Source organism: Spea bombifrons, chromosome 1 (assembly GCF_027358695.1).
Source record: "Spea bombifrons isolate aSpeBom1 chromosome 1, aSpeBom1.2.pri, whole genome shotgun sequence".
NCBI lineage: Eukaryota > Metazoa > Chordata > Amphibia > Anura > Pelobatidae > Spea > Spea bombifrons.
This window is the reverse complement of record NC_071087.1, coordinates 64,353,856-64,381,644: the sequence shown is the minus strand read 5'-3', so window position 1 is coordinate 64,381,644 and position 27,789 is coordinate 64,353,856. Positions and strand designations below refer to the sequence as shown.

General features: G+C 37.8%; 1 protein-coding gene across 1 annotated transcript; it reads left to right on the top strand.

Moving 5' to 3' along the window:
- Positions 1–193: 193 nt before the first annotated feature.
- On the top strand, positions 194–27,789 carry LOC128490732 (uncharacterized). Its single transcript, XM_053462763.1, has 16 exons — positions 194–314; positions 3,906–3,988; positions 5,779–6,034; positions 9,495–9,634; positions 11,253–11,379; positions 12,446–12,634; positions 14,766–14,983; positions 16,147–16,297; positions 17,686–17,753; positions 19,976–20,033; positions 20,662–20,729; positions 21,813–21,886; positions 23,100–23,182; positions 25,229–25,327; positions 26,326–26,448; positions 27,411–27,789. Exons 1-16 carry the CDS (start codon positions 312–314, stop codon positions 27,513–27,515), a joined length of 1,845 nt encoding a protein of 614 aa, XP_053318738.1. The 5' UTR covers positions 194–311; the 3' UTR covers positions 27,516–27,789.

Here is a 27,789-nt window from a genome sequence, read left to right as displayed (position 1 = left end):
CGAGATTTGCTTGTAGAGGTAAGCAGAAAGCTGGGTAGCTCCTGTGAAAGATAAACATTTACTACTCCCCTCCTTAGCCTTGCAATGCGGCAGTGTAAAGCATGAATGGGTTTTCTTTAATCCCATGTTTGTGGGCGGGGTGTTCCTCCTGGAGACAGAGGATTTTTTTATAACATGCACCAGGGCTGAAATGAGACAAACATTACTTGAAATTTGTGCCATATGGTTAGGATATTTTGCTAACAAAATTGCTCCTTTACATGAAGAACCTTTAAGACAACACCTGTTTTTCAGTAACAGTTATTTCCAACATGGTAAGAAACTATATATAAACATTGATATAGGGTATTGTTCTCGAAATATGTATTATTATATGAGCTACAATTTTGTATTCATCAACTATGTTTCTTATTATTAATTTGAGCAGGGCTTTCTGTTTCTGTGAATTCAAATTGTTTTGCGATGCACTTCTTGTTGTGTTCTGTTTGCTCATTGTACAGTGCTGCAGAATGTTATAGGTGCTACTTAAGTCAATACATTATATTTTCTATATAATGGTCAGGTAACAAGTTAATGCATTGGATAGCTTTGTGGCTCGTGTATGGCGTCCTCATATGCATGGAGGGATTTTGCAGAGTTCTAACATTCCAACATCTGCCCTCCCCGCTGTTTTTCTTTGAGAGTGTCAGGAACATTAAACCGGCTCTTTAAAGATATATTTATTTTAAATGATTATAACCAGTGGCATAACCCTTGTAAGGGTGAGAGTGTGTAAATATGTGTCCTGGTTCTTATGATAGTTACCAGGTCAGGGGGGTCAAGGTGCTGATGGGGCCAGCCCTCCCCTGTGCAGCAATTTATTTATTTACTGATGGCTCAGGGTGACAAACCCTGTAGCATGAGAGCCATAAATGTCACTTTGGGGATCTTAAGCACAGTCCCCTAGTACAATAGGGTTCAGGAAAACCAATTTAACTTCATGGTGGAGCACAAAAAAAACAAAATCATAAAGGAACATCGTAGCTCCCAGTATCCCTGTTTAGCTATATTTTGCTGATCCAGACTGGCCAGCCTAAACACCCACTAACTATATCTGCCTGTCAGACTCAGCTAAGCCAGGCTCTGGGAACCTCCCCAGACAGCGTAAGGGGTCTTAAGGGCCTCTCCTTGCGCTGCACAAGGGGACTTCTCAAGCTCTCCTCCACAGTCTCTCTCTGGTTGTCAGGTTCCAGCATCCAGCACCTGTGCCCGATGTAGGCATTCTTGTCGGTGAGGGACACACCAATTGGCATTGGTGTGTCCCTTTAAGTCTCCTGTATGCAAATTCAAGGTATGGATTAATTGATAGTGTTTTGTGGGATTGGCTATTTAATTGTTCTCGTTGCTAAGAACATTAAAACACGGAACTATCCTTAATCCTTTCATCTCCAGGCATGATTTAGTCATGGTTAGTGGATCAAGTGTTATTGCTTATCATTTGTTATCTTCTATTGGCATTAGAGGTTAAGCAAATAGACATATACTGTAACTATTGACCCTACAGAAATAGTAGATTTGATGCGGTTTTGTATAGCTGTGGTATGTACTTGGTATCTTTCTGTAGCTACCAAAGAATACCAAAGTCTTTCTTTTTTTCTTTAATTATTAAAGGTGCAGTCATGTCTATTTTTTCACATGCCCATGTGAAAAGAAAAAAAGAGTAGAAAAACATTTCCACTATCACACAATCATAGATCATTAACCTCCCGAACAACCTTATATCGTAGCAACGGTAAGCTAAACCAGTAGTGTTCTTTCAAATAATGTCACAGTAGTTATTTAGTTTTAACAAATGATCTATAAACACTCATACATGATACGGCAAATCAATAAGGGTTTGTGGGCTATCGGGGAGGTAGGAAGACAGGAGCAAGATTGCCAAGGAATTAATTTTAAACAGTTTCAAGAATCATGTTTTTGCCAAGGCAGCCAAATTGTATCGTATTTTCTGTTATTATTGTGAATTCTAATAAAATGTTTCCATTTACATGCGATACAGATTTTTGTTGCCGCTAATATATTAATGGCTAAGTCTAGATTTGGTTTATTTTTTAGAGGCATATCTATATGAAATAGGAAGGACTGTGGGGTAGAATCCAGTCAACTCCGAACATCCTTTTAAATAATTTCATAATTTCAAGTTTTAAGTTTTAAGTTAGACAGTTTATCACATTTCCACCAACTGTGGGCCGCAGACTGAATTGCATCTCCAACATTTGTTAGAGATAGATCCAAACATTTTGTGTAGGGTTGTTGGAACATAACCAAATGTTGATATCTTTCTGTAGCTACCAAAGAATACCAAAGTATTTGCAGTCTATAAACTACTGGAATTTACAGTACCTCGGTCACTTTGGCCAGATTTCACCAAATGTTGATTTTGCAGATGAGTTTAAACACACACATGCTCAAACACTGTACATATATACATACACACTCATTTATACAATCACTCAATTCCTTGCCTTTACCCTTCTCCAATGCAGCTCTCCTTCCCCACTCGCTTACATCATGTGGCAGCTCATCTTCAGTGCAGCTACTACCGCAGGGTCACTTAACATGTGTACATAACCTCTGTGGACACCTTGGAGGGCGGAAGGAACACGGTTAAAGGAATTGGTACAACGTTGCCAAGAGAACATGGTCAATAAAGTACAGTGTACAAAAGATACGTACATGATACATATAGATGCAAAGTGTACAGGGAAAAAACAACACATTGTAGCATACAGGGAGTTCTGCCAACACGTACACGAACAAGGCGTAGAGACAAGGCGTGGAGAGCCGAGCCCGAGGACTTGCGCACCTCCAGACCACAAAGTAGCGGAAATCAAGGGATGCTGCTCCACTCTGCAACCGATCCTAGAGCCCCATAAAGCATGAAGCACTTTTCCCCTTAATGCACCCAACTCCAGCTCAACCCAGGGCTTAGCAGTCGGGCCTGCAATATTCCATTCTAGAATTCAAATGTGGTCACCTTAGTGCAACCACATGTATTGATAGTAGGGACTTTTTAATTTTTTTCTCTATAGTGTAAATTTGCTTATTAATTCTAACTATGGGTAAACAATGAAAAATGTTCCCCCTTCCAGGGGGAAAATGTGCCCTGGCCCATGAAGAATATGACCTGCAGGACTGTCCCTAGTGGGATACGCGAGAAAAAGGGGACTTTTACTAGTCCCCATCAATGACAATGTTGCATAACTGTTACATAAGACGTTATGCATGTAGGACAGGTGGGAGTGCAGGCCCCATTTTGAATGTATTTTACACCTGGATTTTGCATGATGAATGTGGTAGATGGTAGTGCTGCCATTGACCAGAGCAGGGCGATCTAAGTAGGTGCTGTTGCTGTGATTTCCACCTAGAACCCTGACACACTTTCTACGTTGCAATGTAATAATATTCCTGGTCTTCCTGTCACATGTTTATGGCTTAAATCTTTGGTGCTTTTTTTTTGGTATTTATTCTACGTTTCTCTCTCATGTTTTTTTTTTTATGTATAATTTTTTATGTATTATTACCTACAATGTACTGTGCTAGACTGTACTTGTAACAAGCTGTGCATAACCAGTTCTAATCTATAAAGTAATACAACTTAATTATTAAAAATGTATATATCAAAAACAATACCAATGTAATAAAATATTATCGTCAGGATAAATTACAGTGTAAAAGGTTGTTGACAAAGCCCGTACGTATGTATGTAAGCCCGTACGTATGTATGGGCTCAAAATGCATTGTTTTCAATGGGTTTAGGGACCGTCCATTGTCCTTAAGGTGTTAAAATGACTTTTTAAAATGTATGTTCCTCATTGGATCAATCTCCAGAATGTAAACACTGTTTTCTCGTTTATTGTTTTCAGAACGGAAACTGTACATGTGGGTCATCAAGACTAAATACCAGCTATGTTTACGCCAAAGAGGAATTAGACAGCGGTGTTCCAAGGTAATATAAATTGACGTTTGTGTGGTTTCTTTTCCTGTTATTGGAGCAGTGTTGCACAGTATTTGGGAATGCAAGGTATAGATATTAGATGTTTAGATTCTACATTCAAGGTTTGAGTATGTTTTTTAAAGTTTTGTGTTTCTAGGACATAAGGGGCGAGTGATCTATGATGTCACTGAGGTAATGAATACAAAGTGGTCTTCCAACTGTGTTGAATAAGGTTCCACTTTCCATCACTCAATACCATTATCATAGATAAGAAAAATGGAGATAAACATGTTTGATTGTGAAATAATTTATATGATGAACTGGTTAGCCCATCGCTAGCAAGACTCTAAATAATCTTTATTTTTTTCCCCATGTACAAAAATATGTCATACAAATGAAGATGGTGCCATTAGTTTATGGCACATCTAAGCCTAGTTAATAATAATAATGATAATAGACATTGACACATATCTGTAACAATAGAGAATATTCCTCTTAATTCTCTTTTTTTGATTGATCTGGGCAGTAGCAAGCTAGCCTTCTGAACTGGCCAAGATACCATAGGTTTCAGAGAGTCAAGGACATGGTAGCACTGTAGCGCAAGCTGAGGCTGGAAAAGCTGAAAGTCTAACAATAAAAGAACATCCAGATTAATATGATTTGTATTTTTCTTTGCACATGTGTAACAGCAAAGAATAACCTGCTGTATTTTATGTTTTGTTCAGGGGTGGACTGACCTATCGGGCACTCAGGCATGGACCAAGGGCCTGCAAGGGTCGGAGGACCCACAAGGGTTGGGGAGTGTCTGTAGGAGCAGGGCTGGTTAGGGAGATCATGGATCTCCCTCTTACCGGCCCAAATTCAAGGGAGTGGGAGGTTCTTTTTATACAGACCTGCATATAACGCCCCTTTGTGAAGAGCCTCGGCTTTTTATGCTGTGCCCTCGGATTTGAGCTCATATCCCGACATTCGCCACACCCACACCTTCTTAAAGAAGATAGAAAGGTAAGAAAAAGAAGAGAAGGAGGCAAAACAGACCAAGACCTAAGAAGAAAAAGGATAGAAGAGAGAGAGGAGCTAGACAGAAACAGGGAAGGTAAGTAAACATTGTCAAAGTGTTAGAAAGCTTGAAGCGTGTGTGATGGCCCTCTGATGATGGTATACTGATGGATGTTTTCATGTACCACAATCAGTGTCTGGCTCAACATAAAATGATGAGAGTTAAGGTGTACAGTGCACCTTAACTCCTATTACTATATACTGAGCCAGGCACTGATTGTGGCATCACCATCAGTGTCTGGTACAGAAAATTGTGATGGCAGTTGTGGTGTACCACTGTCAATGTCTGGCTTAGTATAAAGCGATGGCAGTTATGCTTTACCACCATCAATGTCTGCCTTAATATAAAGTGATGGGAGTTATGCTGTACCACTGTCAATGTCTGGCTTAGTATATAGTGTTGACAGTTATGCTGTACCATTGGGGCCCTGGACGGTCTCAGGTGGTGCTTTACTTAAGAGCTGCTACCTTGGTGCTACATGACATCTTAATGTGATGCCTTGTCTAAGGTGTTTGTGATAGCAGCTTTACTGTTGTAAATAATCTCTATTGGTACAGGTATGGGCAGTCTAGTACACCCCAAATATACCCTAATTTTGCTATTGGTTAATGTCAGAACTAGGACATACATAATAAAATGAGTAATGCACATTTTCAGTCATGGGTTGAGTTCAGAAGTGAGCATACCAGGAAAAAACATGTCTATTTATACTTAACAACTTGCTTTGTTGTCTTTGCAACAGTTTAAGCAGCAGCTTATCTAGTTCAGAGTTTTATGGATGCCAAAAAAGAATTGATTATCAGTCTCCAAGATATGGCCTGTTGGAGGAAGCTTTGGAAAATGAGTTAATAAGGTCAGAGAAACGGAGGTCAGCCCTTGGTGAAAGTCTTAAAAATGCACAGAGCGCTCTCAGATACCAGAAGAGCCGTCTAGAAGGACAAGACTGTGACCTACAGAACAATGAGTCAAGACTTGAGAATCTCCTACAGAGGCAAGAGGTATCAGTTGGCTGTTGATTTTAAAAAAATGTTTTAAACATTCTAAAGGAAAATGCTGACCAAGGTAGAAATCCGTATCTTGTTATTTATTTATTTTCATGTCAATGCTGAGTATCAGAGCTGAAATGTAAAACTGGACAGAATCTTTTAGTACAAATAACTAATTTCACTGATGAAGTTTTATACCTGCTGATGGATGTGCCAAGCTGATACATCTTATCATTTTTGCTGCTGCTTAGTAATTGCTACAAAAGCAAAGTTCTAATTATAACTGTGCAACTATCAATTTACTTACAATAAATAATTCAAGATGAGATATTGACAGTAAATAGGATTGGCATTTTTCTATGCATTGTCAATAAATTGCCAGATGTAGTGTCATCAGAACCCCCAGGTCAAGGCTACACATAACATTGCACTGTGAACCAGTTAAAAATAAAATATTCAAAAGCAGATAAGATAAAATTTCTTTCTCTGAGAACTTAATGTAGTGTAATGTTCAATGTTCTACACTATATGGCCAAAAGCATATAGATCAGGTGTCCACATACTTTTGGTCATATGGCATATGTAGCCTTGGATACTAATATTAACCTTAGTATCCAAGGTCATTTGAAACACGTGGAATTTATATGAAAGGAACGATTCCCCTCTGTTATCAAATGACTGTTCTGTAATGTAAAGTAATGCTTTTTATAAAAATCCTAAATTATACAGATCACAACACTAAATAAACATATCTAATTGTGTTGGTAGGTATTATGCCAGCTTATGTATATACCATGGAAGTAGTTAACCCAGCTCTTTATTTATATAGGACCAGCACTTTAGAATAAATACAGGAATTGTGGACAGAGCAGACCTTACCATAAGCTCAGTCTCGAAGATGTTGAGCTTCTGGTAAAGCAACACCATCCATGATGCAATTCCAGATGGGGCAAGTAAGAAGAGAGGATGAAAAGTCAGGAGAGGAGATATAGATTAGAGTATTATCTGTGATGGAGAACAGTAGAGGGCCAATAACTGAGCTATGAGGAACACCAACAAATAGTGGTAGGGGAGAGGAACAAGTTTGATGGGGACGTGAAATCAAAGGAAGGTTTCTTTAAGGAGAGAGATGTGTTTAAATGAGGATGGGAAGACACCAGAAGAAAGAGAGAGAGATTCAATATATTTCTTAGGGTTGGGGTAAGGATGTCAGAAAGGGATGATAGCAGATATGAGGGTACAGGGTCCAGAGGGCTGGTGGTGAAGTGGGAGGATGAGAGAACCTCAGAAATCTCAGTAGGGGTGACTGGACTAAAGCAGTTGAGAGTGACTTGTGGTGAGGAGGAAGCATGAGGTACCATATGAGGAGGAGGAGGGGAGGATGTTATCCCTGATTGTGTCAATTTTGTTTTTAAGGTAAGTGGCATGTTCTTGGGCAGAGATGTTGGAAGGTGCTGGGGGACAAAGAAGGGTGTTAAATGGAGAACTGACATTTAGGGTTATGGGAAAGGGTGGTGAATAATCAAGTAGATTTGTAATTGTTGGTAATAAAATCCAGCTCATAACAGTTACAGAGCTTTCAATAATGTTTTGTTTGAGACAACTGCATGGAAATAATTAAGATTACATTTAAATTCCCAAAAATTCCCAAAAAGTTTCCACACTTTTTTTAACTCTATTTATTAAAAAAACCTCATATACTAAACTGTAAGGGCAGCCAGCATGCCAGACAGAAGTAGTCACTTGACACGCTAAGACACAACCAATTACTACTCTTCCCGCTTTCATTGTTTCCAATGACAATATAAAAGTGCGGAAACTTTTTAAACGTCCCTCTTTTGTATACACCGATCACTCATAAAGTTATGACCACTACAGGTGAAGTGAATCACATTTCATCCTCAAATTTGATGTGTTAGAAGCGGGAAAAATGTGTTAGGATCTAAGCGACTTTGACAAGGGCCAAATTCTGATGGCTAGACAGCTAGAGCTAGATGGCTAGAGCATCTCCAAAACTTGGGGTATTCTTGGTGTGCAGTGCTCAGTACCTATCAAGAGTAGTCCAAGGAAGGAAAAGCAGTGACAGGGTCATGGACGGCCAACATACATTACATTACATTTACTTATAAAGCGCCAGCAGATTCCGCAGCGCTGTTAGAGTCAGTAGAACAATTTCACATACAAAAACACATACAATAACAAACTGGTGCAAAGGAGAAGAGGGTCCTGCTCTTGCGAGCTTACAATCTAGACAGAGGCTGAGGGGGAAGTGAGACAATAGGAGAGGACTGCTTGGATGGGGATGAGTTGATCTGGTTCCGATGTGTTGAAGCCGCTTTCTGCAGTGGTACTTGGTATGTCGTTTCTCTCCCGTTTAACTCCAGTGTAACTCTTAACTGTCCACTTATGAAGAGTCCACTTGGGGAGAGGCCACAGCAGCTACATTTCCACGCCAAGGCTCATTGATGCACGTGGTGGGCGAAGGCTGGCCTGTGTGGTCAAATCCGGATGAGCTACTGTAGCTCAAATTGCTAAAACAGTTAATGCTGGTTCTGATAGTAAGGTGTCACAAGACACAGTGCATTGTAGTCTGTGGCGTGTGGGGCTGCGTAGCCACAGACCAATCAGGGTGCCCATGCTGACTGAGTTTTCCCAATATTATTTTTTAAAAACAAAAAGGTTCTCTCAGAGTAAGGGCAGTCAAAGAATTGCAGCAGCAGCAGTAGTAGTAGTATTAGGATACTAGGCCTGGGCAGACAGACATTGGTAGATGATAGGCTCATAGTGCACCATGAAGCAGGACTGAATTTCCACAATATTATAGATTTTTTTAAAAGGCAGTCACACTGTACGCAAGCCCACTAGAATTTACTTAAATTACAGGTTCAGCTAGTAATATAAGTGGGCAACTGTCTTCAACAACTAAACAAGTTTAAAATGGCATCAACACACTTATATATCTAATGCATCTCCCTTCCCCTTGTAAATGATGATTGGCCAGAGTGAAACAATTTGTGGAAAACTCCCACAGGTTGTGGGACCCATCAATCACAGCCATAACCATCAATGAGACCACCCCCGTTTTTTTTGGCTACTTCTTCATATTAGTCATTGAAATGTACCCTCCTACACACAGTCTCTCACACTTTACCTAACCAAGTGCCAAAATGGCTTGTAATGGAGCAGCTACACATGGCGATGAGTGGACAAATCGTGACAAATTTTTGGCACTTTTGCAGTACACACGAAAAATTGTACTTTGTATGAAAACAAATGCACAAGTATATATATATATATATATATATATATATATATATATATATATATTTACTCACAAAGTCCATTGCACACCATTCCAAGTTTCCCAAGCCTGGTACTAGTAACCAGCAGTTTCCATATAAAGCACTTTCAAGAGATGGTCAGCACTCCAGGTCTTTAAATCAACAATTTTTAATTATTTATTTTTTTGTAGCATTTGGAAACGAGAATGTGTTATCTAAAACACAGAAAAATGTCCCATGAAGCAGCAATACCTTATGGAAGTAAATGCGATAATAAAGAAAGCCAAACGTTTAATTTACAGGTACCAGATGTCATGACTGAAGCTCACAGGTATGTTTTGAAACAGCATGTAATATAGAAACTGGAATGTAGAACACACAAGATGACTTCTATAAAATTAAGAGTAAGCCTTTCCTAGTGTTTAAAGGGGCAATCATTGCCACATTTAATGGATGTATCAAACCAACCACATTATGAGCTTGGATACAAAAGTATTTCTAATAAGCTGTTTCAAACATATTTATTTGGGTCCTGGTAACAAATATGAGCTACGTATACACCATGTATAAGAACCACCACTATTTGTTGCAAGCAAATTGTTCAGTTTGTGTAAGAGTAGAGGAAAGGGTTCCCTTTGTGTCTTCTATCTTTTTGAATTCACTTATGATCTCCTGATCCTCCTTTCCTTTGGCATTAAGATTTTATCGAAAACATGCAAACTATTACTTTATAATCCTGTAACTGCTATTTTTAACTTTATCCATATCTTGGAGAATTAATGTCACATTTATGCAAATTCATCTAGAGAAAAACAGATTGCTTTCTTCCATGTGAAAATTAATAACTTGAAGCATGCATCGTGTGACCATTAAAATGGACCATGAAGTACCTTGGAGCATGCATACAGAGAAACCCAGTTTCTCTGAATATTTCTTACCAAATTGACTTACCAAAAGACTTTCTGAAATCTGAATAAATTACAAGTGCTCCCCTTTTAACTCATAATATGTAATATTATGTTTTTCTAAAATAATTATCTCAAAACACCCAAAAAGCCTTCTATTGCATTATCTCCCATAAATCAGAAACACACATATTCCTGATCTTAGGCACTACAATTACTTTTCCTTCACCAGTTTAAGACAATTAGCACAACATATCCTTCACCCTGTTTCTTCTGGGAGTAGAATGTGTAAACATTACGTAACATTACGTAACAAGACATGTTTTGGCCATTTTTAGGTGTATATAAAATATACTTAGTATAATCTTCTGGAGAAATGTAAAAGCTTTTTTTTTTAAGGGTCACTGAAACAAAACATGTTTGCTTCACCAATCCCTGTCTTTTGGTAAACCAAACAATATATTAGAAACCATGATTGTTTTACTTTCCTGGTTGGGTGGTTCCAGACCAACCAAGCAGCACCATTAGCTATTCTGCACATGCGTGTACCGCTGACCAATGGGCATTCCTAATGTATCTTCCTGTAGCAGCTGAATTCGGTCCTTCCCTGTTCATGCCATTATCATGATGGCTTGCTTGAACTTTGAAACTGGAGAGATGCTTCTCTGCAGAGTGTTTCCCATAGAAAACACTCATATGTTATGCTGGACAACTTCCCCTTTTAATTGCAAAGAAATAGGCACCTCCAAAATTACATAACTGTTCCCTTAAAGATTTGCAAGCATTAAGAGAAGTCTAGACAGCCTCCAAAGGTCCAGGTACATAGGGCTTTGTGGAGCCCTCACTGGACATGGACATTATTACATGATTAGGGACTTACACAGCTTGTTGGGACATTTTTTTTAGCATATTTAGCATTCTTCTCAAAGAGGTTGTATAAGCCATTGTGCATTTACCCCATTTAGCTCTATATAAAGGACAGTCTTGTTTTCAATGTATTTGTACTGCTTTACTTACTTTTTCTTATGATAATATTTCTTTCAGGATTAATATGTTGGAAAAGGAAATTAACAATATCAACCTGAAAATGAAAACCCGTGTTCCACAAAATACAAGCAATCATTCTAATCTGATTAGTTTGTATGAAGAGAGACAAGTGCAACTAGAAGAGGTATATAGTTAATAGTAGCTTACCAGCCTTTATACAGTTAATTATCAGTAAATATGAGTGCATAAAGCATATTTATATACACACACACTATATGGACAAAAGTATTGGGACACCTGACCATTACACCAACAGGGACTTTGATGACATCACATTCTAAATACATTGACATTAATATGTAGTTGTTTCCCCCTTTGCAGCTATAACAGCTTCCACTCTTCAGGGAAGGCTTTAAGGCTTTACACAAATTCCCATTGCATTATTCATCCAGTAGAGCCTTTGTGAGGTCAGGCACAGATGTTAGACGAGAAGGCATGGCTCCCAATCCCCATTCCAGTTCATCCCAAAAGCGTTTGATGGGGTTGAGGTCAGGGCTCTTTAAAAAAAAAGTATTAAAGTAGCGCCGGCCGGCGGCATCAGCACCCAGCGGCCGTTTAGATTAGATTTTGGGTGGCCTGGGGGGCAATTGCCCCCCTGCCCCCCGGCCCAGCCCGCCCCTGGGGCTCTGTGCGGAACAGTCAAGTTCTTCCACACCAAACTCATCCAACCATGTCTTTATGGACTTTGCTTTTTGGACTGGGGCACAGTCAGACAGGAATAGAAAGGGGCTTTCTCCAAACTGTTCCCATAAAGGTAAAAGCATAGCATTGTCCACAATGTCTTGGTATGCCATTTGTTTTGAATGAACACTAATGCCACCCTGATTATTGTATTTAGTAGTGGCTTATGTAGAATATGCATAATCTTAGAAAAAAACAAATGTTTCACATTGTAGTTTCTCCTTCATTGTACTGTCTGGAATTACAAAGGCAATTCTGTCTCAATTTCAATGGAATGAGCTGGTAGGAAACTAAACAAAACTGCAATTGACAGGAAGGTAATGGGGGTGCTACAGTATGTATCTGTGGCAATTGTGCATAGCAACATGAAAAAGGCATACATTATATAGTAGGTATTGCTTTAAAAATAAGTCACAGTGACTGATTACGGTATATAACTGATTTTTAGACATTTTGTTTTATACCTTGGAGAAAGTATAACTTTTCTAAATGTTTTTTCTTGTGTTCAGAAACTAGAGGAACTATGTAAACAAGCACAGCAGATGGCCGCTAAATGCACCACTGCTGAGCAGGAGAGAGATTCCATTGATCTTCAGATGATATCACTAAAAGCTGAGCTTCATCAAGCTAATGTTACTTCCAAAAATCTGGAAAAGGAATGTATGAAACTTCAGTCTCAATTACTGGCTAGCAGAAATGTAAGTGTAAAGGACATATATTACTCTAGAGTTCGGGTTATACGTTAACATGCAATTTGAAACACTCGGCCTACCCAGTCTATCTATCTTTCCTGCTTTAAAGTCTCACACCTCAATCAGTCCTTGGTCAAGTCCTGGATTCAGCATAGCCACATGCCCATCCAATGCATGTTCAAAATGCTACTTTTGTTAATCTGTACCACTTCTGCTGGAAGGCTGCTCCATTTATCTGCCATCCTCTTAAGATATAGCTTTCTTGCATTACAGTGCAGCATCTGAACGTCTAGTTTTAGATTATGCCCACTTGTTCTAATGTTTCTCCTCCTTTGAAACAAATTTGCCTCCTGTTTATTGTGAAACCCTCAAACTATATAATTGTTTCTATCACTTCCTCTATATACTTCTCCTCATACAAGCTATACATACTGAGATCCCTTAGTCTTTCCTGCTAATTTTCACCATTTTAGTAGCCCTTCTCTGAACTCTCCCTAGAATGTCAATATATTTTTGGAGGACTCCAAATTTGTACAAATAGGATTTGTGGTTGGCCAAGTTGGCACAAGAGGCCAACTATGTATCCCATGTAGTACAGTGAGGCCGTTGAACTAATTTTCAGCCTTCTCCCTTAACCCCTCTTGAAGTCAGAGGCGGGATGTACACAAGAGACTTCAATTAATTTTTGTCTACATATCAAGGAAGAATGAAGAGCAACAGCTTAATGACGTCCTATATGTTTATTGGTCCTTGTATTTGAATTTAAGATCAGTGACGTTCCCAAATCATACATGTTCTAAGAAGACCCCCAGACCCATGTTACATGTAACAGGCTGAATTATGCATATTAAAACAGGTAGCCTTTGTAAGATTGGATAAGGATAAGGGATACAAATTTCACGAAATAGATTAAATATCTCAATAAAAGTGGTCTGATTGACAAACAAAAAGAAACAAAATAATCTAAAGAAATACATTTTGTTATGTTAAAGCTGTGACAACAGCAATTGTCTTTTAATTTTCCTGACCTCTATTGTTATAGTTTAGGCTTTATATCTACTTTCTACATATCTACTGTGATATGTAGTGGATGGTGTTAGTTTATTAATACATAAACTGGTCTAAGCTTTGGAAATAATAGGGGATTGCAGATTTAACAAGTAAAAACTGGAACATTCCATTATATGAAATTGCATGTAAAACATTCCCTTTTGACATCAGTTGCACAAACTTAATAGAACATACTAGGTGTGTTGTTTCATTTCATGTAACAATGTTGTACAACTTGGCAGGACAGATTTTATGAAAAATGAGTATAAAGTATTGTTTCAAGCTACCTAATACCTATACAGTGTGTGTGTGTGTATAAATTAATAGATATTTGCTTATTTATTTCATTTTTTAAAATAAGAGGTCCAATATAAACAATGCATTCCATCTATAGTTACCTATAGTTACTCTTAGGATAATACCACAAATCTAACACATTTTCTGGTGTAAAGGTATAAACATTACCCTGCCCCCTTTTACTCCCTTGATGCTTCTTTTTGGTTTGACATTTTGTATGAGAATTAGATTCTCTTTTCCCCATCTAAGCACAAAACATCTTCAAGCAAGAGAAAGTCACCTATGTTTAGAAACTGCTTACTTCACTGTTTTCAAGTATGCTAGGCCTTCTACAGTGGCTTGGTATAAGTGAGCAGCTGGTACTCTGATCTCTACTAACAGCCTGTTGAGCTTAGCACACCAGTGATCCCATTTGCCCAAGAGGGTGATACCCCCCTGATAAATTGATACAGGGGTTGTCCCCTACAAGGTCTGCCAATTCTGGCCTAATCAACCTAGGTCAAAATACACATCTTCAGGTTTGGGACCGCATATGCCAAATTTCCCATTCATTTGTAGGAGATAACTGTTTCTACAATATAACCCACTGGTCTCTCTGTCCATATAGTACTGCACTGACATTACTTCCTACCTGCTACTAATTCTACCTAATACAAACTACTGTTAAAATGCCAAATATGTACAGATGTGTGGAAGGAAGTTGCAGACAAATGTGTAAACCTCTGCAACACAAAGTTTGACTAGGTTGACCAAGTTAAAACACTGCTAAAGGTGGTTTCTCCTACATTAGATAAACGAGACATTGCATCTGGATATGTCATCTTTGAAGCAACGTGCTATACAATTGGAAGATACTGTACATGAGTTTGACAATGAAAAGAAATGTCTTCACCTAAAGCTTGAAAAGCTAGAAAAAGAAAAGCAACAGCTGCAATCCCAAAAGGATCTACTACATGAAATGTTGAAGATGCGGAGAAAGAAAAGAAAATCTATGACAAAGAATGAAAGGTACAGGAACAAACTCAGCGAAACGAAAAACTATGTGAAATAACACAAACAGTTAATGTAACTGCTGCTTGGGAGTTTTTCTTCTCAGTAATACATTTTGTAACACACATTCCAGGGGATTGGCAATGTTTACTTCATGTAGAAATCAAGTGGTTCAATTGACTAACAGACTATATTGTTCTCCCTCTTGCCTAATGTTTGAAACAGTCACAATGTTTATGTTTAACTGTATTAAAGTAAACAGATTGTTTTAAAGGGTAGGGACACAGCCGTCGAGGGACACAGACTCTAAAGTAAACCACCAATGTTAAAACGTTTTTACAAGTAGGTGTTTGGTGTTGTCTAACTTGAGTCCTTGATTATTTCTGCCAGAATCTTAGAATATCTGTTATTAGCATATAATCCATGAACACTATGTTCTATCCTAAAAAAAACCTGAGGTTTGTTGCACTTAAGGGAATTAGTTGTGCAGCCTTGCAAGTTTACTTTCTCTGGTAGCCCCCTGTACTATTATAACATCCCAAACAATTTTTTAAAAATATCCTGACTTGCCCTCTGGAAAAAAAATAACAAAATGGGCTATTAAGTGATATTATGTGATAATCTAACCTGAAGTGTAATCATAATCACAACCCAGCTCTTACCCTATCACAGCAGCTGTACTCAATAGGGACAGTGAGGAGTGGCACAAACATGTTCCCTACAAGCCTTTTCAGATATACTGATGTCCTGCTTACGACAAGGAATAGGTAATTACAGTTGGGCATCGGAAACTCATAACTAGAACAGGGTATTTGAAGGACTGCATAATAGACCATGAGCCCAACACACAGCCTATTTTCATACCCTCTTGTTTATTTGATGAATAGTAAAATCATTATAACTTTGAGATATTATTATATTAACAAAACTGTTATCAGAAATCAAGCGAGGAATAGGACAAACTATGATTAAAGACAAGTTTCAAGGTTGGCCTTGGAGACTCTCCATTAACACATTGGTACATCTATGCACTTTCTAGATTTCCCCATGGAATTACATGTTATATATTTGCCATCTTTCACTGTGCTGATCACTCTATCGTATTGTATGCATTCATATATTAAGTCACAAATCCCTTTGAAAAAGTTTACTCAATTAATTTTTGCCAATCATGTTTCTAGTTCCTATGGACCCAGTCAATCTTTGGAAAAGACTACTGAAATAGTACAGGAATATATTTGGAAAGAACAGCCAGTTCCAGGAGATGTGACCCCTGTTTCTAAAATATCATTACAAGAGGCAGCATCTAGGGACTCCCAAAAGAAATACAAGGTATGGGTTAGAGTTGCTTTACATCTGAAAGAATATAAAAATAGTAGAAGAATGGTAATATATGTAAAACACATGGTAATTTAATAGGGGATACTTGTACCAAAGTACAACATTTAAAAAGTGATATAGTCACCATACCATCCAATAGAACATTCTTGCTGATAAATGGAGATAAGGGCCACTTTTGAAGCATAGCAGTAGAATCACTATATATATTTTTATAATATAGCATGTGGATTATGTACCATGCTTAATGTTTTATAATGTTATAAAAGCATAGCATTGTCCAAAGTGTCTTGGTATGTCCCCTTCGGCATACCAAGACATTTTGGACAATGTTATGCTTCCAACATTGTGGGTCCAGTTTGGGGAAGGCCCTTTACTGTTGCAGCATGAATGTGCCCCAGTGCACAAAGCAAGGTCTATAAAGACATGGTTGGATGAGTTTGGTGTGGAAGAACTTGACTGGCCCGCACAGAGCTCTGACCTCAAACCCATTGAACACCTTTGGGATGAACTAGAATGGAGATTGCCTGACCTCACAACTGCTCTACTGAATGGGCAAAAAATCCCACAGAAACTGCAAAATCTTGTGGGGAGCCTTGCCAGAAGAGTGGTGTGACAGGAACGACCTGTACCTCGACTGGGTTCACCCGCCAAACGTTGCTTCCTCCTCCCCATGGCCACCGAGACACCAGCGATTAACACCTTCACCGCCAGACAGAACCAGCGTTGCAGAGAGAAGGGGCTGCTTTCCCACTGTGGCTAGCCGAAGCTGAGCTACACCATGAGACTATTGTCCTGAAAAGGACAATAAGTGATCATAGCAGAGGACACAGCTCTTCAGGAACCTCGGCGGCACTGTAGTATACAGAAGTATAGCAATACAGCGCTCTACCTCCCTGATAAGGGCATCAGCCTTCTTCCTACACCAGGATGTCCAGCTCGCATTTACAGTTCTGAGTCTCTGTGTGGGAAATGTGGTAAAACATATAATAGGGGAAATCAGTAAAAAGTGGGTCCCTGTACCCACTTCCAAGAACAGAACCCCTTCTAATGTCAGGGCCCATTGTCAGCAGGCAGGAGCCTAGCCATTAGTCCCCTCCAAAAGACCCAGTGACGGAAGGTTCCATCACAAGTGGAAGCTGTTATTCATATACTATTTATGTATTTAGAATGTGATGTCATAAAAATACTTTTGTCCATATAGTGTGTGTGTGTGTAATATATATATATGTGTATATATATATATATATATATATATATATATATATAGTTACGCACAATTTTTTAAAACACATTTTACGTTACCCACATATGTCATTTGGTAGATAACATATTGTATACATGCTATACAAAATTTCAAACAATATATGTTGTCTTTGTAGGCTAGAAAACATGCAGACATGGGAAATTCTAAAGTACAAAGTACCTATCATCAGAAATTTACAGATAAGTATGTTCTTCAATTTGTCTCAGCATACATGTAGCTACTTTGATGTAACTCATAAGATGATTACTCTATAAATTACTCTCACTCTGGGCAAAGTGTAGGAAATATTATCTAGAGAACTGCATAAAAAATAGACAATATTACACAACAATTTCAAGATTAGTGTTATTTTGTACAGAATATTAACAAATAAGCCAAGCGAAATGGGCTAACCAGATTTAACTAGACTTAAATTGCATGTCAATACTCATGAAGCAATCTGTATATGCAATAATATACAAGTTGTTTGAAAATATATACAAGTTTTTTGTAAGTTGAAGACAAGGATGTGTGAGTTCAATAAATGTTTCATGCCCTCACCTCTGACTTGCAAACATTTAGAACACAATAACCCAGTAGCATACCTAGCGGGGGTGGGGCGGTCCGCCCCGTGTGCCACTCATCTGGGGGTGCCGCCACTCAGACACCCCTCCAGAAATGGACAGTAATGTCCGCCGCTGGAGGAGCAGTCTTGGTTGGGGAGATCAAGGATCTCCCTCCAACCAGCTTAAAGTCAATCAAGGGAGCGGGAGGTCTGTTAATGCAGACCTCCGATCCTGCTCCCTTGCGATGCGCGTAGCAACTGATGCTGTACACCGGGATTTGCTGTTATATCCCGGCGCAAAGCACTAAAGCCTCACCCACCGTCTTCTGCGCTCACTGCACCGGAAGAAGACAGAAGAAGAGGAGCCAAGAGAGAGAACGAAGAGGAGGAGGAAAAGGAGCTGTAGCGAGGAAAGGTAGGAAAACATTCAGCGAGAGTGGATTAGTAAGCATGTGAGAGTGATGGGTGTTATGCTGTAGTTTATGCTGAATGTTTGTGAATGAATGTTTGTAAATTAATGTGAGTGTTTTTGTGTGAAAGCATGGATGTGTAAGTGTGGGGGGAATAGCATGGCATAGGGAGGCTGTAATCACATTCCTATCATGATAGGAGTGTGATTGCTATTAGCAATTATATATATATAATATTCATACCTGGGAACTTCTGGGCTACCTGGCCGGATGTGAGCGGGCAGTAAGTAACGCACCAAAATTGGACAGCAAAATTCAATAACAATATTAATATATATATATATATATATATATATATATATATGTAAAAGGGTGAAGCCATATTAGTCCAGTAGACACGATGTCAAAAAATAGAGTATTGCAGAGTATGCGGTGATACTTTTTTTATTGGACTAACATAATATTAAAAAGACAAGCTTTCGAGAGTTATCCTCCCTTCATCAGGTCTGAAGCAATACTAATAAACCTCTATCATGTTTATTAGTATTGCTTCAGACCTGATGTAGTGATAGGGATTATGCTGTACCCCGTCAATGTGTGCCTCAGTATATAGTGATAGGTGTTATGCTGTACCACCGTCAGTGCATGCGTCAGTATATATTGATAGGTGTTATGCTGTACCACAATCAGTGCATGCCTCAGTATATAATGATAACAGATAACAGTTATCCTGTCAATGTCTGCCTCACTATATAACAATAGCAGTTTTATGCCTCAGTATATAATAACAGTTATTAACAGTTATTCTGTACCCCTGTCAATGTTTGCCTAACAATAGAAGCTATCCATTGTACAGCGCCACGGAATTTGATGGCCTATATAAAACAATAAATAATAATAATGCAGTTTTAAAGTGTGTTTGTGTGTGTGGGGGGGTGCCACATACAGGATCCGCCCCAGGTGCCAAATACTCTAGGTACGCCCCTGCAGTAACCTACTCAATGTAAAAAAAAAACCATAACAAACCATGGAGTGGGCAGACTATCACTCCCCACCCATGTGCAGTAGTGATAATAATTCAACCTTAGGCGGTATGGAGCCCACCCAAATCACCCCTTCAGTCCTCATGCCATGCTCTGGCTGGTTTAAAGCTAAGAATCCACTTTGGCTATTCTTCAGAAGGGGTGTGCTTTCCCCAATCGCAGCATATATGATCTGCCCAAGAGAAAGAATAACCAAACATCAATTAAGGCATTGGAACACTGCTGCTGTATTGGTGCCGTGCTGTGATCCATTACTCTGGCTCATTGAAACATCCTGTCAGGGTGTACTATTACGGTGAACTGATCATGACTGATGTTGAATGTGTTTTCATGGTTTACAATAGTGCACTGTAATTTTCTTAGTGCCTTTGCTAAATTTTTAAATTCACTATACAAATACAATTTTAGGAAACACAAGAAGGAAAAACTGGAACAGGAACATTTGGATAGCAAAAAAACATTGCAGGTATTTCTATATATGTAGTACAATCATATTACTTAATTACTTTTGTAGAAAAAAAGAAATGTATAATCATAGTTTAAAACATCAATTTAATAAAATGTTTGAAAACTGTTAACATGGTAACACAACAATATATACACACAAAGAAAAATATATACACACCTAAAGATTGTTACAATTAGTAAAAATGGTCTTGTTTTAACTTAAACAGCATAAAAATAGGTAAAACATAGGAAGGATTCAACAACAATAGATATGCTCCTATCAAACTCAAATGTTCAGCTCCTTAAAGACAGTTTACGCTGTAAATTTTAATCTTCTACGTTTTATTTTATGTATTTTGCATTGATGTTTCTAAAGGGGGTCCCATGGAGTCTAAACATAATGCCCCATAGGCCTCCAACTACTCTCACCAAATGCAGATCATATTTTAACAAACAAACAAAAGAATGTTTAATTTGTCGGGGTACATCAAATATGGAAAAGGGGAATCATGGTTTAAAAATGACAGAAAAGGCCTGGTCCTGAAAGGGTTAAAGAATGTTTTTTTGCTTTTTTTTGTCAATTATGCTTGCATACATATCCGTTATATAATCACTGGTCAAATGTATTTATTTATTTTAATTTAAAGGTTGAAAAACAGTTTTCTGACCAGACTAAGGGAAGCTGTTTGGGATCAGATAGGTACTGCAAATCAAGGTACATGTCATGAACATATTTCATGGAACACCATTCTTAAATATTGTAAGCTATTTTTTGGATTTTATCCCTTTAGCCCTCAAATACTGTATGTTCAAGGCCATTTCAATGGAGAAATAACATCCAATGGTCAAGTTATAGGTGTGGTGATACTATCTGTGGGGGATTCTATCTGGTTCAGTTGGTCACCGTGTAACAACTAGAAACTGAATGATGTTTGTCAAGCTCTTTGTCTCATCATTAAACATACCACTAGTCTGTAATAGTGGTATATTCCATTATACATTATTTTCAACTTAAAGGGACAATTTAACAGTGCCGAGCCTAGGGTCGCTGACGCCTGGGTGCAAAAATGTTTTTGGCACCCCCAATGTGAGTGCGGCAATATTGACAATTCCTTCCCTTGGCAAACATAACCATATTTCAGTGTCCGATACATTACATATCTAGAACAAAAAAGATGTAAGGCATAAGTGTTATACTCTTTTGGAAACTTTGTATTTGTACCTGACTTAAACATAATTTGGGTTTTTTCTGTTTGTAAAAAGAAAACTACATTTAAAAAAATAAAGTGGTAAGGTGGTGCTTTTTGTGGCTACTCTTTTGGAGTTACTGCTCTGTCCCTTTTTCATCTACTGATGCCCCTTATGAGTGTATCACATACCCCTAAAAGCCCTTATAAAATATGTGTTTAAAATGTGAACTGCCTAAACAAAACATGTTCTTCTTCTAACTCCCTCACTGACTTGTACAAATAACTATGCATTGGTCACAAAGTCACATAAATGTCTTGGTAAAGCAAAAGTGTCCCTCATTGTCACCAATGTCTGCTGCTAGAAGGTATGCTGTGAGAACATGCTGTGTTTAGCTACTCTATCAGGAAAATGCTGATGTTATTCTTACACCTCAGTGAAATTTATCATGAAGAGGATGAGAAAATGACCTGTATTTATGATACAGCAAATTAATTGTAAAATATAGGAATCAGAAACGCAACAAGTGAACTTTTAAATGCATGTTTTAAAACAAATGCACTGATCATTTGCGTGTGGAGTAATTAGCCTTCATATGTTGTGTTTGCAGCAAAAAATCAGGACATTCAGAGGTACTCATTGTGCACTATCAACATTTGGGCAACGTACTGAAAAAATTAGAAAGTAAGTATATATATATATATATATATATTTATGAGTGTGTGTGTATATATATAAAAAAACGTGGACACAACAAATGAGATAGCAAAATTAAATAAGAAAAAACGGCACATCAGTTATTTTGAATAAAGAAAACAAAAAAATTTATTGTTATATACTGTTTCACACAACTCCACATTTTTAGTCCCTCCTGGGACTTGTTTTAAAAGAACCAGACAAGGAGACAAACACACAAAGAGTCATCCTACACATGAAAAAAATATTTTTAACCAAATTGACTAAACAGCACAGGAGTGTGCTATTCCACCAGGAAGTACTATTCACCAGGTATGTTATGTCCCAGAGTGAAACATGGCAGCCAATATATACAAACCTTCCATTCAGTGGTATATTTGGGTTTTGTACTGCCCTGGGCCTGACTCAACTCATCAATACCCTAATCTTGTCCCACCAGGCCTCAATTCTTCATATTTATTATCCACTTCTTCATTCTTCTTTGGGCGTGTAGAGGCAGGTGTAAGCAGTGTGCCTTTATGTAAAATTGTAATACTTGCTTATACATTTTGCTCTTTTGTTTTTATTTATTCCTAATCTATCAATGTGTTTGTTTATACTAGCTGCCATGGCTCCCCTCATGGGGTGTTATACTTCCGGGCAAAATAGCACGTTTAGTGAATTTGGGTAGGGGAGTACATTTTTCATTTGTAGGGTTACTCTATATAAATGTTTGTTTGCTGCCTTGTTTGATGCTCTTTACAAAAAATCCTTTGTGTTCTTTATTCAAGATTCCTGGTGTGCCTTTTTTCTTTATATATACATATGGTACAAACATGCTCTGATCAGTACTTACAGTAGGATCCACAAAGTTAGGTATAGGTATACCAGCAACAAGTTGCCAGGTCAGAGCTCTCAGTAGGGTGCTTAATGAGTTAATGAACATACATGCTTTACTAAGTCCACATTTAGGAAATAAATACTAGTTTAATTAAATATAAATAGTGTGTTAGGATTGGAAGAGTTTACTGAAAAAGTTCCTGAATTCTGAAAGTTATGTGCATAATGTAATGACGTATACCTCCCATTAAAAATACATTAGTGGTAACAAGTTCTGCCATGTGGAACTATGACACCAGGACTAAACAATTCATGTTTTTTAATGAAAGTTTTCCTTTGAGGCCCATATCTGACATGTGTTTTTTTTTGTATCTATATAAAGGTCTTCTTCGAAGCAACCTATCATTAGATCATGAAAAGGACCAAGTATTGAAGTCTGTGCTGGGTATCTTAGAGAAATTGAAGGTAACCATGAAAAAGCATTAACAATGTGTTTTAAAGAGCTATCCCTGGCATGTTTCTTCAGAAGAAAGGATAAGCTGCAAAACAAATCTGATTTTGGTTCTGATTACTGCATTCATTGATTGATCTCAAGTATGATGGAATTGGTTCACCAAAAGTTTTTATTTTAGTGTCAGAATAAAGGGTTCTACAATCATATTAGATACAAACCTGTCTCATAGAAGCATAGTTGGTTTCCTCCTGTCCATGAGGGTTTCAGCAACAAACCTAATTGGTTTGGTTTAATCTGTTCATGGTAATGCAAGAAGCCTCTGGAAACAATCAGTGTAAAAATGTATTGGGGTATTTGAGTACAAGAGCTGATGTAGGTTCCTCTATATACTTTATCAGATTGGATAGATGCAGGCAGATCATATAATCTATTCCCACCATCACCTTCACCTAAAGTTTAAATTAAGGGACTATTTCTTACCTTGGGACAACATGGATGTTATCAAACCTACTTTGAGGTTACCTCCTCGCCTCACTGTGTCTTTAACAAGCATTTAAGGACCAATACGTTTATATAACATTGGAACCAATAACTTTAAAAAGGAAAGAATAGTATCCGCTGACAGTAAGGAATAATCATTCTATGCAGGCTTTTTCTTTTTTCCTAAACTAATATTCAAATTTTGGGGGGTCGTCTTATAATCAGGGTGGTCCTATAATCGAGCAAATACAGTAATTTAACACAGGGGTGTACCTAGAAACCACAGGGCCCAGGGCCCAACATGTCCCACAGTGCCACCTTTGTCCAGAAACAGTTGTGAGTGCCACCTTTGCCCCCAAAATAACTTGCCAGTGCCATTGTTGCAACCAAACAGCCTGTCTGTGCCATCATAGCCCTCAAACAACATGTCTGTGACATATTTGCCCCCAAACAGGTTGTCAATGCAATCTTTGTTCCCAAATGCTTGTTGGTGCCATATTTGAACCTTAACAGCTTGTAAGCCCCCCAAACAGCTTATAGGTGCCATGCTTTTCCCCAGACATCTTGTTAGTGCCCCAAACAAATTTATATGTGTGCCTGTGAGCGGCCACGAGCAGCAGGGTGAAAATCGTTTAGGAGGGATGTCCATATATTTTGGTCATAGAGTGTATGTGTTAGAGGTGCTGTTCCACTTAGACAAAAACTTACATAAGCTCTCTAGTCAGCTAGTAAATGAGCAGATATGTTTTTTATCAGTAGCGTACCTAAAGGGGGGCAAGGGGGGCGGTACGCCACTCATCAGGGGGTGCCCGGTGGCCTGACGGCCGCCTAACGCAGGCCTGCGTCTTACAGACAGGCTGCTTCAGGGGCAGAGGTGGCACAGACAGGCTGTTTCAGTAACAGAGGTGGCACAGGCAGGCTGTTTCAGCGGCAGAGGAGGCAATGTCAATGTCTGGCTTAGTTTATAATAATGGGGGTTATGCTGCACTACCGTCAATGCCTGGTCCAGTGTATAGTAGTGGGAATTACGCTGTACCATATCTGTACATTAAATTTAATTTAAATTTAAACTTATTTATTGATGAGTTAATAATTTATTTTTCCAGATTTCATTTTTTCCAGTTGACATACAGATAAAAATTTGTAAAATAAAAATTCTAGCCAACATACATTTTTTATGAGGCGGGTTGCCCTGGGTGCCAAATACTCTAGGTACACCCTTGCTTTTTATTCTCCCTTTTGAATGTTTATTAACATTAAAACAGAATATTTTAAGACGCTTTTACAGTTTCTATGGAAGAAAAACTTTGCCAACTTTTTTTTACATGTCAATTAAGTGTTCCAGACTAAAATTAGGAATGACACAAAATGTCATATGATTGAAGAACTATTTCTGGAAAGGTTTGGACATTTATGATGATGCTTCTAATGCTTCATTAAATTACAATTGCGTTAGGTGAAATAACATGTTTTAAATTTAGAAGAATTAGTGTTCTGCTATTATTTACAGTAAAAAAAATAAATGAATGCATTATTGTAAGCAATATATAGTTGTATTTCCTTTTTTGGATTTCTAGGATGCTAATGTTCTGAGTGTAAAGAGCAGGGATAAAGTTGAGCGACTTCTCAATGAACACGTTAACTTGATAAAAAACTGTCACAAAAGAGAGAACCAGGTAAATGTAATTACCATTGAGTAGATGGTATTTTACTATGTTTTCATAATCATCATAATCATTGTGCAAATCAGACCGGACAGTTTGGTATAATGAATGAAAAATATATCTGTAACCATATACATAACATTTGAAATAATCATTTGTAACAAAAATATATTATTATTTTTTAATAATATATTGTTATTGTTTTAGACCAAAAAAAAATGAAAAGCTACCATTCATTTCCATATACATGAATAACCTTCTTACAATTAGTATTGTAATTTGTCTTAAAGCCCCTCCAACAGGCTCAGACTGGCCATCTGGCATACTGGGCAAAGGCCTGGTTGGGCGATGGCCAATAGCCCCAAGAAATCACTGCAGCTACATGAGTATAAAAGCGTAATGAGTGGCCTGTCATTGTGGCCTCTGGCATTAAAGTGCCTAGGGTGCCCTGACATTTCCAGTCCAGTTCAGCTCACCAATGTAGAATGCATGTTTTTTGGACTTGTGGGGTCAAAATTGGAATATGCACATTACACACAGTTTTCACTATTGGAATTTAGATTACCTGAGCACCAGTTTAGGCCACTGGCATTGAATTACCAATTACCAATCAGTGACCTAAGGTGTTTTTGTTAATATTTGTGTGTTGTTTTGTGTGTGTGTTTTTTTTACCACTAAATGGTCATAATGATCCTCTTATTGGTCAGGAGTGATCAGATCACCATCAGCCCACTTTTGATTGGGGAAAGGTCGGGCCGAAGAAATTGAGAGCTGTGTCCCTGAAGCTGCCTGTGGCAGTTAGAACATGATCGCTGTTAAACTGGTGATCATAATCGCTACCAGCCACTAGGATCAATTTCTGAAAAGATCTGACATTACTTTTTAACAACTGGTAATATGTATCAATGTACATTACGTTCAAACAGAACAATTCCCTTGTGTCAGTTTCCTTTCACATTATTGTTGTTTTATGGATTGTAACAACATGGTTAACATCTATTTTTTAACAGATTACATCTGTGATCATTGAATTAAAACATTTGAGGAAAGCGTTCCATGGTGTACTTAATAAGTCTGAAGATGCTGATGACAAAAAATCTATGTTGTGGATAAGTAGAGTGCAAGCAATAAAGGTCAGTTACTAATTTTAATACACTGCAAGGTAGTTAGATGGGGCTGAACTACACCTTAACATATATTTTGCATTAAATAGTTTGTAGCAGCCTTGAGGGGAATGGTGGTAGCTAGGATAAAGGGTTGCGTTTGAGCAATAATTGTCAAAGCAAATGGTTGTAACCGAGCAGGGATCATTTTAAGCCACTCCTCTTATGCTTACTAAAATGCTTCGAAAAAAGGATTATCCCGTAAGCAAGTATCTAGTCAGCCTTGTTGGACACGTGGTGCTGTTTACATTGTAGAGGATATAATCATTATAATTTACACTGCTACACATTTCAAGCATTTATTATCCTACAGATTAAACAAAGATAACAATAGAAAGTAAAGAGTTACCTAAAATAAACAAAACTAGAGAATCTGACTGGATACAGTATAAAACATTACAATATGTAGTTTAAAACCACATTAGAAACTTTTATAGGGAGCTCGTTGACAATATACACAATTTGTTTATCTATACAACATATTCCTCCTTTAAAGATCAAGGGAACCTCATTTTGAAAACATCTGATGACACCATACACTAATGTCAATGCCACTCATGTGGCAGATCTGGTACTTCAGCATGCCACCACAGGCTAGATATGTATTGCCTGAATATACCTTATCTATTTTTAGCTGTGCTAGGTCCAAAAAAATGTAGTTCACAGGTACCTGTGACTATTATTTTGATTTGATCTTTGACTTGCAATGGGACCAGATTTTGGAGTCTGGTTACACAGGAGTTTGCTAGTTCCTTTATAAACATACATTTAGATGGTATGACTGGCACAAGGAACAATATTACATTTAGTAAGTTTTTACTTTTTTTTATAGTATAAAATTGTCTTATGTGTACAAACGTAGCTTGAGTTACTCAATATTAATTCACAAAATGTACTGTTTAATAACCAATCACCAATGTCTTCAATTGCAGGATTCTCTAAATATTCTGACATTTCAAGAGCAGAAGACTGAATCTATGGAAAATGACATTTCCGTACTGGTGAAGGGTCTTTTCCTAGCAAACGAAATGTTATAGGAACATAAAACAAGATACTATACAGTAGCACCAGTAGTAACATAAATTATGCTTTAAAAGGTGGCATACTGTAATGATAACATGCACATATATTTGTGAATGGTAAGCTTTGATTTGTGTTTTAAATATTTAAATTAATTATATTGCTACTACAATTATGTTATTTAGTTTAGATTTTACACAAATGATTCAAACTTCAAATAAGCCCAAATTGTGGTACTTAAACAAACCATTTTTTTTTCTTTTTTTAGTAATTAAAATGTTTCTCTTGCAA